Source organism: Amblyomma americanum, unplaced genomic scaffold, assembly GCF_052857255.1.
Source record: "Amblyomma americanum isolate KBUSLIRL-KWMA unplaced genomic scaffold, ASM5285725v1 scaffold_425, whole genome shotgun sequence".
NCBI classification, from domain to species: domain Eukaryota; kingdom Metazoa; phylum Arthropoda; class Arachnida; order Ixodida; family Ixodidae; genus Amblyomma; species Amblyomma americanum.
Genome location: NW_027526896.1, coordinates 665,581 through 677,850, shown reverse-complemented (window position 1 = coordinate 677,850; position 12,270 = coordinate 665,581). Strand labels below are relative to the sequence as shown.

Sequence of the window (12,270 nt, the reverse complement as noted above, 5' to 3'; positions counted from 1 at the left end):
GCACGTCTATGCATTACTGAAATGCTGAGTGTCAATTCCCTACCATGCCTGACAGAAATTTGGTTCATAAAATCAAGTGCACGATTACGTGGTCATGCGTCTCATCAGGGACAGAAATAAACCAAGAGATGTGCCTTTATTTGGAGAGCTGTACAGCTTTTTGTTTTTTAGCACATCGTACGATGCAAAGCAGAGCGAGTGATGACTCAGACCAAGGTAGTTAAGCTGCTGTTTTATTTCCATGGTAAGACTACAGTGGTTGGCTTTGCCCACCACACTGCGGCACTGCTTTCCTACTATGCAATTCCAGTGAAAATTTAATATAGAAAGAAGATACGATTGTGCTGAACTACTCGCAGTGTCAATGAAAAATTCCAGTCCAACGCCATCAGCAGGCTTTGATTTTACAGTGGAATTTTGTATAAGCATTTTTTGCACTGCAGCCAGTTCGTTGAAACCTCACTGAGTGTAAACCGGACTTTGTTCCGGGAAACAAGGCTTAGAACATGGAAATTCAACAGCCTTACTAGGTATAATTTCTACATGTTTTACTCAACACTGATCATCTGACAGACACGCAGCTGATAATGAAAATGTCGACTGCGGTACCACGGTTCCCGTTGGACCGGCAGCCACCCTCACGGCCTGGCCAGTGCCCCCTTGTTGGCTCACTGTACAGGGTGTTTCAGCTTGTTTGAGTTACAAGAGCGCTTTTTTCGGCATAGCATTGTCAGTGGTGTAGTACATTGCAGCGACAGAGAAGGCGTGTGGCTCCCTGCCTTTCGTGTTTGCCTCGTGTACCTCCAGACTGCAGAAACTATGTCTTCCCCAGGAACCTTCATACTAAGAACTAGCGCTTAAAACAGGAATTCATAACGGGCTGCACAGACAAAAAACGTTAGCCCAGGGACCACCACCTTCGCCCTGAGACAATGCATTTTGCCCCCCACCGCCTCATCCTCACCTCACCATGACTTTCCTCCCTCACCTCACCGAGTGAAATCCTCATGAGGGCTCACCCTCATTAGGATGCCCACCAACAAATGAAGCATTGAAGGATGATCACAACAAACAAAGCATCTTAGAGGATTATTGATGACTTTTTTCCACATGCTGATGGCCTGGTTTATGATTAATGGTGTTAAATGTCACGCGATGTCTCAATGAATGCCTGAGGGAGCACTGCAGGCAACCTAAGCACACGTGCGCCCATTCTTTCATCAGACATCCGTCATCTTCAAACATAAGGATCAGATAGTAAGGGAACTAGTAGAGGCATATCATATATTGACAAGGGGGGTGCAGCATGCATTAGCAAGCCCTCATTATCACTGGCTAACCGCAAAATCACCTTTTGGGAGCATGCATTTGTAGAGATGTAGATTTAAGATGGTCAGTGATAATGCAGTGTTTCTTCAATGTTTTTGTTCTGTTTAGTGTTTGGCGGGAATAGTATATGTACACATGTGAGTAATAAATCACCAGTTGAAAGTCAGCGCTCGTGTCGTTCTGTTTGTTCCGTCCTCGTGTTTTTCCGCGCTGTTTTACCATGGAGAGTAGTAACCAACTTGCCCAGCTCTCCGTACTTTTAAATGTCACGTGTGCTCACTTGGTGCCCTAGTATCTGGAACCCCCACTGGCTACCTTACCCTGCTGGGGGGCTGTTGAAACACCTGGGAGATAACTTATTTTTTGTTACCTTTTTCGACTCTACTGATGGCATAGAAGACCTCTCATGCCTGTGGATTTGATATGCTGCAGTGAGCCCTTCAGTCTGTGTTAATGCTATTCATGTTAAATATTTTGCACTGAGAGTTAAGGCAGGGTCCCAGGGAAAATGTGCAATTGTTGCCTTTTTCTTTGAGTATTTCGGTTCTTGCTTATGCTGTGCAGGCATTCATGGTGTGCTGTGTATTGTAAAATTGAGAGGCTCTGTGCTGTTTTTTCACTCGATGTGTTTAGTGACATTCTCTCAATGTCAAGAGAAGTCGTCACTGCAGGTTCAGCTGGCATCATGGACACAGCCACTTTCAAGGACTCTGTTCCGCTGTCATTAAATTGCTCCTGGACTTGGCACGTGAGGAAATTGCTGTCTTTATGGACAGTTGTCCGCACTGAACAAGAGTACAGTGTGACAGCTTAGACATTCCTCTAGCTACATGGCGGCATATTGCTCCAGCATTAGTGTGTCCTGCTCTGCCTAAACGGTCATTGTCGGAATGGCCCAGCTGTGAGCAAAATTCTTCGCTGCAAGCCACAGGCTGATTACTCTATGAAGACACGGAAAGGAAAGCTGCTTAGATGAAAAAGGACAAAATTTTGTGACATCTTTTGTCAATCACAGGAAGCTCTTTCAGTGTATCAAAGCTTTAAATCGAAAGTCGAGAAAGTAAAACTTGAATGTCATGACCTTTAAGTGCCTGTGTCATCCCTACTTTGTTCTTTCGTGCTGCCAACCATGAATGCATTCCAGCTTGCTAGCTCTCAGTCCCACTTTGTGGTGTGAGGGGAGCTGCTGTGAACGTGCCCCTATGCAGGCCATCTACAAGAGCCTGTGTGGATGCATGTTTCTTCATTATCATCGGCCTGAATACGCCCACTGCAGGGCAAAGGCCTCTCCCATATCTCTCCAATTAACCGTGTTCTATTCCAGATGCAGTCATCTTTTCCCCCACACTTCTGCCCACCTAATTTTTGTGCTGCCTCTTGGAACACTTGTCTTCTCTTGGAGTCCAGTCCGTTGCCCTTGGTTGTGTTGCCTTTGCCCTGTACATGCCCATTCCTTCTTCACCAAAGGCGTCATTAACTCGTGCCTGGCCCACTGTGCTATCATTTGCCTTTCCATAGCTTGCTGCATAGTTCAAGTGAGCTGAGACCTCAGCCTGGGTTCCTGCTGTCTGAGGCCTGACTTGTGTTATGGTTTTTCAGCAGCGCAGGGGACAAAGGACGTGACAAGTGCACAGACACGGCGCTGAACTTACAACTGGTTTATTGAGGTGATTTTCACTCCTTAAATACAGTGGCAACCAGTCTCAAATGAAAAGACAGATACACAAAACAGATTGACGAAAATGACAATTCCTGAGCACAGGTCTACAGTGGCATAGAAAAGGAACCAGCGAAAATAGACGCAAGACAAGAACAAAGGAGGCACACACCACAACGCTCCTTTGTTCTTGTCTTGCGTCTATTTTCGCTGGTTCCTTTTCTATGCAATATGAACCAACTAGCCCAGCAGTTTGCACTACTGGTCTACAGTGGCACAAGACCAGCTGCGCACGATTTTCTATTCTCATCAAGGAAACGTAGTTCTTTATCAGGCAGAGCTATTGAGGCAACGCTTACGCATTCATCTTTGAATTTATGGATTTCATGAGCTTCAATGATTTCACGAGTGCTTTTTGTTTCATTATCTGACAGCACTCGACACTGAGTGAAAACAGGATAACACGGCGGGTTTTTGTTCTTTTTTCTTTCCTCGGTGCAGTCTCTGCAATGAATGCCAAGGTGACGGGAAGCGGTGCCGCTCACGTGTTAGTTGTGTTAGTTGTGGCAGGCCTCCACTTGCCTGCTTGTTCGCTCTGCTGAGGCAAGTGCAGGAAACGTGATTTACTGAGTGCGGTGCATCTGCATACTGTCTAGTCATGTAAGAAGCAGATTAGAAATACCCCAAGCAGCTGTGATCTCGTCAGGGACCCTTTTAAAAAAGCATAAGTGAGGAAGAGAAGACAACACGAAGGCACTCTACGCTGATATCAAAAACGACACAAAACCTGAAAAGAAAAAATCTGAAAGGCTGCAAAGAGAAAAGAAATCATGATCACACAACTAGGGCTTGTGAAGCTGGGCTGGGAGTTTCGGAGCCTAACCATATCAACTCTGCGTTAATGATGCTACGGCCGAGGTGACAATCACGGGAATTTTTATCTTTATGCAGCAGAGCAATCTCCCTCCTGGAGTAGGCACTCTCAGTTGGTAGACAGCGCTGAAATGCTCATGTTGTCTTTAACTCTGTCCTTGTGAACCCAAGCAGTACTGTCTTGAAAATGACCACGCAACAAGTACAGCATTATGAGCGAAGGTGGGCTTGCCTTCGCGTCTCCGTAACTACATTAACTACATACCCTCCTCTTTCCATGGTACCCTCCGCTTCTTCCTTCAAGGCTAGCTGCCCTCCGGGAGGGTCCCGCAGCAACAAACTTATGGTCACATGTTATTAAGCTCTGTCTGGTAACCCTCCGGATCTTCCTTCAAGCGTAACTCCGGAGGGTTACCAGACAGTTACTCCTTTAAGAGTAACTGGCCTCCTGGTAGTCTCCGTGGCAACGACCTAATGGTTATGCATTACTAAGGTCTGCAAACCCTCCTTCTTCCCGTGGCAACAACCCTATGGTTACGCGTTAATTGCATGAACGTCTGCACTGTATGACTTGCTGATCCTGATGTACTCTAATACTCTGTGTTGACATTGATTGAGTGCTTTGGAAACTTTTTTGAAGCATGGAGAACTGACTGCGAAGAACAAAAAGCCTACTGAAAAGAATGAAGAACTCGAGCACTGAGAGCAAACAAACTGAAGCGAAAACAATCTTGGAATAAAGGGTGCCCCTGAGGATGGTGATGCAGTGAACATATTAGAAAAATTGGCGACGGTTTAGCTTAGGTTAACCCTGGAGTGACGCAATAGCTACAGCTGGCCGAGTGGAACGTGGTGACGTGACCAACCATGTGACAGCATGGCGGCGCAGCCACGCTGAAAGCTCTAAATGCTACCGTAATGTAGCTATCGCTACAAAAACTTAAGGGCCATCTTAACCATGCTGTTCAAGAATAAAATCTGATGGCATTTAGGTTGCCTCCTGTGGTGTCTACCATGAGTGTGTAATGTTTCTATGATTTTCCCACCAAAACTTCAGCAGGAACCGGTTTCATTGCTCCTTGAGTCACCTTCTAGAATGTTCCAGTACCTTCCATTGGATTATCATATGGGGTTGTAATAATCCAGCCCACTGATGAGGCCCACTAATCTAAAGTAATCCATTTTCTGGGTTAGGCCAACTTGCAAATTTTGGGGTTTTTCAAATTTGGCTGTGCCCTGTGGTCTTATGGTGTTCATGAAATCGACCAATCGGAATTTCAGGGCAGAGAAGCCGAGAATTTAAGCCAGCTTCACAGAAATTCTGTATGAAGTAATGGGTGAAAAAAAAGCTGTTACTTAATGTAAAAATTGCAGCTTCAAACTCTTCCCTTTTTCTCAGTTTGTGCTCTAGCTAGCATAAAGTTCTTCATTTCAGGTGAATTTTGGATGTTTCACTTTGCAAATAGAGTTCTTTTTTATGGGAACTACTAAATGCAGCAAGAAGCATTTCACAGAACAGTGAGCATGGTAACATAATTTCTTTTCAACAGATTTTGCCTCCAGTACTAATGCCTTTTTTTTTTTTCTGGATTCCTTGTATCATGTGCGTCTAAAACTCCGGAGTTATTCCATCATCATCAGGGTGCTAATTTCGTGAATTGAGCTGTTTTAATATTGCAGTTTCGAACTTTTTTGACAAGTACAACGACTGACCGCGGCAGGTTTCCCCCTCTCTGTGATATCACGAACATGCGAAAAACTAATTGGCAATTTCAGAGGTCTCCGGACCACGAACAGAGGTGAAAGAACGGGAGCCAAAAAGAAAGCAGTGGCCGTTCCCTATGTGCATAGATTGGCGCACAATCTGAGGAATGTTGCTCGTCGTTTTAATGCCGATGTGGTCTGTACAGCACCCCAAAAGCTTCTTTGCCTGTGTCTGATGACTGGGACTGATGTCCAAGAATGGAAGAAAAAAATGCACTCCTTTATGTGTTCGGTGCGGCACAGATCAAGATTTGTGGATTGTGCGCGTTTGGTGGTCTACCAGATTCTTTTCACTTGCCAAAAGGTGTATATCGGACAAACCGGGCGCTGCTAAATATCCGACTAAAAGAGCACGAAAACGCATCGTCAGATGTTTCTAAACATTGCGCTCAGTGCGAAGATAAAGACAACTGTAAGGCAATATTTCAGAAAACCGAGGTACTGTACCGGCACCGCGACCAACGTACTAGAGAGATCATGGAAGCGTTTTTTATAAAGAAGAAGATTAACACGTGCATCAGTCAACCCTCTATCACACTATTTGATGCGGAGATACGGTTCTTGTGCAACACCTGATTTGCCATGGGTCATAGAAGGAAGAAAAAAAAGGGTGCCCTGCGATATCTGGTCTGTTTTTTTTTAGTTTGTTCCAAGTGTTGATTGCCTCATGTGATTGCTGACTTTGCCGTTTTTTCGAACGCTTTTATATATGTGTTTTCCTCTTGAATAAAATTTTAGTTGCGAGACAGCGCTTGTGTTGTGCACCTCTTCTTCGTCGCTGTTCGCGCTGTATTTTTTCCTTTAAAATGTACGTAACCCAACTAGCCCAACTTTCCATCCTATTACAGTATGTAAGAATTGTATATATACATAAAAAATGAGCCATTGGTGTTTTCTGTTAACAAATTGGCTTTCTTGAGGCCTGGATATGCCAGTTAGGTGAAAAAATTATTTGCTTTGAATTGAAATGGTAAATGGTGCCTGAAAAGGTTATGTAGATGTCGACATGGTTCCCGCTGTGACACAAGTCGCTGCTGCCAAGCGTTGGCAAGCACTTTGTCTTTGCCTGACTGTCAGCATCATCAGCAGCAGCCTGACTGCGCCCACTGCAGGACAAATCTCTCCAGTTAACCCTGTTCTTTGCCAGCTGCTGCCACCATACCCTGTGAACTTCTTAATCTCATCCATCCCCCTGAATTACTGTCGCCCTCTGTTATGCTTGCCTTCTCTTGGAATCCAGTCCGTTATCCTTAATGACCAGTGTTATTTTGCGTTAGCATTACATGCCCTGCCCGCGCCTCTTTCTTCATCATTATACAATCTAGGAAAGCCGGCTTGAAGACTTTGAAAAGTTCGTCACAGTACTTTTGCTTAACACTAGACATTCAAGCAGTGAATAAAATGCTCGCTGTTCTTTCAAAATACCATCCTGAGCTATCTTTCAGTCACTAAAATAATGGTTTGAAGAATAGTTGAAACACTGCTCCAATATTTGAGGACCTATTTGTTGTCTTCCTTGGCCCTGATTGAACGTGGGAGCTCTACCTTCCACAATGCTGCAAAAAACTTGTGAGATGAAGTATAGCCCCATGTTTGCCGCATAATAGCCTTAGCTACTTAATATGCCATAACATTCAACGCAGTATTCACTCTCCTTTCATTTGCCTGTGTCAGTTACCCTCACGTAACTTTTGCATTCTTTGCCCCAGGTGAGGCTCAAGGCCCTGCTGTCCTCCTCGCCTCACCAGGAATGCAGAGATGAAAAATGCATTGAATTGCACAATCCTTGGCAGCGTGCAGAAGCACTCTCTTGTGGGGCCCTTTACTCACTTGCCTTGCTCATCAGGAATGACTCTACCATTAGTGTGGATGCTGTGTATTTTGAAGATGGCGCCAGGGGGAACACGGAAAGTGCATGAAAATCAACGGGACCGGTGCAGACTTCAAACTGTGCTACTATGAACCAACCACCTTGTGAAAAGGGGGCAGGCTTGATTTCCAGGAGCACATTTCCAAGAGCAGAACTCGAAACACAGCATTGTGCTGAATTAGGCTGGCTTGAGCTAATGGGAGGATGTGCCCTGGGAAGCTCACCTGCAACCAGTTACATTGTTGCTGCTACTGCAGCACCTAGCGCAAAAGCATTTCTTCAGGCTGATCCACCCCTATGCCGCTGTGCATGCATCGCTCCTTTATGCTAAAATTGTTAAGGTGGGGTGACACTGTTTTGTCAGAAAAAAAAAATTTAGATTTTGCAACTTTCTGATAGAGCATTTATTTACTTATTTATTTATGTACCCTGAGGACCCGAAGGTATTACAAAGGGGAGTAGGAGGGCATACATTTGGTAACATGCGGTGCAGTAGGATAAACAATAACTGGTGTAAGGCAACAAAGAAAAAACAGGAACGGTTAAGAAGGCAAAAAAACTTTTGAGGCTGAAAAAAAAATCACAGCAAGAAGAAATGCAAGGGAACTTAACAGAGTTTATAAAGAGAGATTACATAGTGTTAACTGTGATTATGTAAGAGTGTTAAAGTCAATAATCAGGTAAAGTCAGGCTACAACATAACTGGGTAGGTGGTTCCAACTCTTAGAAGTGCTGGGGACAAATGAATAAAAACAATGTTTAGTGTGGCATGAAGGGACACCTACTTTGTGGCGATGTTCCTTCGGAAAATATCTACAGTTGAACCTCATTATAACACAGCTGAATAGGCCTGGCAATTACTTCGTTATAGCTAGGGGTTGGACTTTTCAGTTTAAACAAACAAAACTGATAAACATACACCGAATTCACTTTTCGAAATTCGGTTTTAACCGAGAAAAGTCAGTATTTTTGGTTTGCTAGGCATAGATAGCTGGCTGCTGAATGCTAGTTACACTCACTTAAAGTTGAAAATGAACTTAGGAAGCCAGAGGCATAATGGTATTGTTGGATAAGCAGCGTAGTTGTGTGTTTTGAGTCATTGCTCATCTAGCTTACACACCTCTGCAGACCGGGAAGCATCATCTCCTTGCTGCATTCTAGCTAAGCACTGTTCCTTCACTATCATCACCTGCTTAGAGCTGCTAGACTGTTAATTAGGTTAATCAGAGGCATGTGCAACAGTCACACAAAACCGCGAATGACTTTCCACGAAAAAGTATGTTTTGGCTGCCGTGTCAATTGAGCGGCAGGTTCATCACTGCCATCAACATGCAGACCACATGATACCCCGCTCTTGCGCTCAGTGCAGCGTGACAGCCCAACGATAACGATAGAAGTAAACTTCCACTTCTGGTTTTGTCTGCCAGCTATATCATTTATTTGAGTTTCTGCTGAAATGATGGTAGCAATTTTTTCTACAAGCACAGCCCCAAGTACTACCATTTACACGTTAATTACTGGTAAACAAATTCTAACAGAAAAAAGTCAGTATTTCATTCCTCAAAAAGAATATTCGGCGAAAATGAAGTAGCATCTCGAAATAAAACCTAAAAAAGTCCATTGAATTTTCAAAAATAAAATACTGAAAAGTTCAACCCCTAGTTATAAAGGCATTCGAGTATATTGCACTTGGATATTCACGACTTGGAAAATGCTTTTTTAATCCTTTTTCGTCACGTCCAGTGAAAAAATGAGAGTTTTCAAAGTGTTTACTGCATTTTCTCAAAACAGCATTTCACAAAACAGCAAGGGTTTACGTACTTTTTGTCAGTAGCTATAAGTTGTAAACAAACAAAAGTTTCCTCAGATTTCAGTTGATGCCATTTACATGACTGGAACTAGAATCGATAGCCTAAATCAGTTTGTATTTTTCTCATTAGAAAAAAATTGTAAATTGCAATTGAACGTGATAAGAAAGAAAAAAAGGCAATAAATCATTTTCTCAAACCACACATTTTTAATTGTGCTGAATAATTGTTTCTGCTCTCAAACAAAATTTTGGGGCACACTATCCAGTAGATTTTAAGAAAAAGGTACAATATTAGTGAAAAACATGACATACAAACAATACAAGTCTAATGCAACCTGCATCTATTTAAAAAAGTCATGTCTCGGGTAGTGGCACAGGAAGGCACAACATGTTTGGCGGTGCTCAATGGATCACAGGTCTTCCCTTGTGTCTTGTACTGGGTTCGTCTTCCTTCATGGTGGCTTGACTTTGATGTGGATGTACTTACCCTTTTTCTGTGCATCCACTCTTTGGTGAGTTTTTCGAGTAGCAGGGGGGAAAAAAGTTTGATTTTAATCATAATTTTCTTGGAAATAAATGCAAAGTTTTGCTGACAAATAAACATTGGCATAGCCAGAAAGAGCCGTAGAATAATTTTTACCAAAAACAAAAATCAAATGGAATCCTTCATTGTGTCTCTTTAAGAAAGGATGCTGCTTTCACCAAAATTTTTTATTGATGTATTTGTATGAAATTTTTTGAGCATATTAGAAATAATTTTGTCTACTTTCACAAAATTTCACTGTTCCATCTCCAGTAAATTATTTTCAATGTACATTTTTCTTCTGAATCTTGTAAAAAGGCTGCAGAGGTGAGAAAATGCGGCAGAAGACGGATTTAGCATTCATTGGGTTCCTACTGGTATGCTACAGGTGAAGCATTCTTCAGAATTTTTTTTCCGCAAAACAGATTTTTTGTTTTGAATTTTGTGATCCAGTGCTGATTGCCATATCTAGAATGAGAAGAAAATGTGATGCAGGAAATTTAAAATTCAGAAATTTGAAAAACGCTGCCTTGGCCTGTAGTATGGCCGTAGAAATGTAAGAAGAGAAGCGAGGTTAAAATAGATAAAATAGTCATGAAGAAATGTGCTTCACTAGGTGGGCGACTAGTCGGAAAACCAAACCGAACGAAAACACCGATTGTTCAAACGCTTCTGTGCAACGGCATGGTTCATAAGACAATTTCTTTTTTAGAGTACTTCCTTGTCAATTTCTGCACTCAAACTTTGGGACAGCATAAAAAATTAGGCATACAAGCGAATACAACAATTTAAAAAAATATCAATTTTTTTGCCATTTTTTGGATTTTAAAGCTGCGCCCCCCTTTTAAGTCATTTCTGAACTGTTGTCCTTGTGAGGATAGATGCTAACCGTGCATCTTCACTGCACATGGGTGATGAAGTGAAAATGTCTAAGCAGCTCACTGATGAGGTGGCATTCATGTGAAGGGTGGAGGCACTCGCAAAAGCAAAGTGAATAAGGCAGAAATTTTAACAGGTGACAACATTCTCGTTTGAACAGTTCAATTCAATTTCTTTTTTATTTCAGCACCACATAATAGTGCTAGGAGCGTGGCAAAAAAGCCAACAAAAATCGTCGGCTTGACGGGAACTGCGTCCCCGTTACAGACAATGGCGGCGGCAGCGGTGTCGTGTTTTGTTACACTGAACAGAAACTCACCACTTCGAGAGAAAAAAAACAGTTAAATACATACAGAATGAATAAGGAATTTTATCATGTACCTATACAAAACATGTAGATAATCACCTTTAATCACTCATTTTCTAACAGGGGAAAAAATTGATGTGAAGTGACAAGCAGAAACACAAACTGCAAGAAAAACTGTGGTCACAAAAAATACAAGAGGTAAGGAAAAACACAAGCGAAGGAAAGAAATTTGACATCAAAGGAAAGGCATTGCAGTTTCCATTTTTTAGCTTTAAGGGAATGGGGATGGATGTTTAAGGAGAGCGTTTTGTTCAGAATATACGGTAGCTGATGTTCGATCCTTTGTTGTCCATAATTCGTACGGCTGGGCAGAATGTACCAGGGCAGAATGTGGCGAAGTGGTCTTGCTTTTGCGTTAGGTCTCAGGTTTGCAATGTCTTGTAGTACTGTGGTGTGTGTCTTTCTTTCTTTTATATACGAAGCACGAGCATGTATTCATACATCTGTTTTGCTGGCACAATTTTGAGTTCAGCGAATCGATGTGCAGCATGCGACTTATATGGAAGATTAGTTATAATCCGAAGGGCTTTCTTTTGCAGCATTTATATCTTATTCATATTCGCATCTGTTGTGGTTCCCCATGCTAAATGAGCGTAGGTTACATGACTAGTGAGAATTTAGTTATATATTAGTAGTTCTATATTCTGAGGCAAGACGTGTCTAAACTTATTTAGAACTCTGCATGCTTTTGAGAGCTTGACTTTTATGATCGATATGAGTGTCCCAGGAAAGGCATTCATTTAAGTTTACTCCCAGAGATTTGATGTCTTTTACGTAGGGTATGCTTGTGTTACCTAGAAACAATTCTGGTACAGACTGTACAGCTTTAGTTTTAGTTCTAAACAGAATTTCTTTTGTCTTCTCTGCATTTATGATTAATGAGTTATTTGTGCTCCATTCATGCAACTTTTTAATATGAAGTGTCATCTTCGGACAGCTGGTGAGTAGTGGATGCAGTGACAAAGACGGTAGTGTCATCAACATATATGACAAATTTTGTGTCTGGGTTTATCAAGACAATGTCGTTTATGTACAGGTTAAAAAGTAGTGGCCCAAGTATGCTGCCTTGCAGAACACCTGCCTTGATTGGAAGAAATGTTGATTGTGTATTATTTGTTGCTACAGATTGGAGGCGGTATTTAAGATAACTTTTTACTAGGTTGAGTGCGGTCCCTCAGATACCGTATCGCCCTAGATA

General features: G+C 42.3%; 1 protein-coding gene across 10 annotated transcripts in view; it reads left to right on the top strand.

The window, feature by feature from the left end:
• LOC144112578 (uncharacterized) overlaps nt 1-12,270 on the top strand; it is a 57,043-nt gene that overhangs the window by 40,006 nt on the left and 4,767 nt on the right. For 3 of the 10 annotated variants that reach the window (XR_013310330.1, XR_013310332.1, XR_013310329.1), the window contains one exon: nt 2,929-2,996. The exons of 3 other annotated variants lie outside the window; for them this stretch is intronic. Coding sequence is in view for 1 of the 7 variants with exons in the window: in XM_077645379.1 (XP_077501505.1) it covers nt 7,333-7,435 (103 nt within the window). In the remaining 6 variants the exon portion in view is untranslated. Of the gene's footprint in view, nt 1-2,928; nt 2,997-7,332; nt 11,211-12,270 lie in introns of all 10 variants that reach the window. 4 more of the 10 variants (XR_013310327.1, XR_013310324.1, XR_013310326.1 and 1 more) reach the window with 3 other exon arrangements.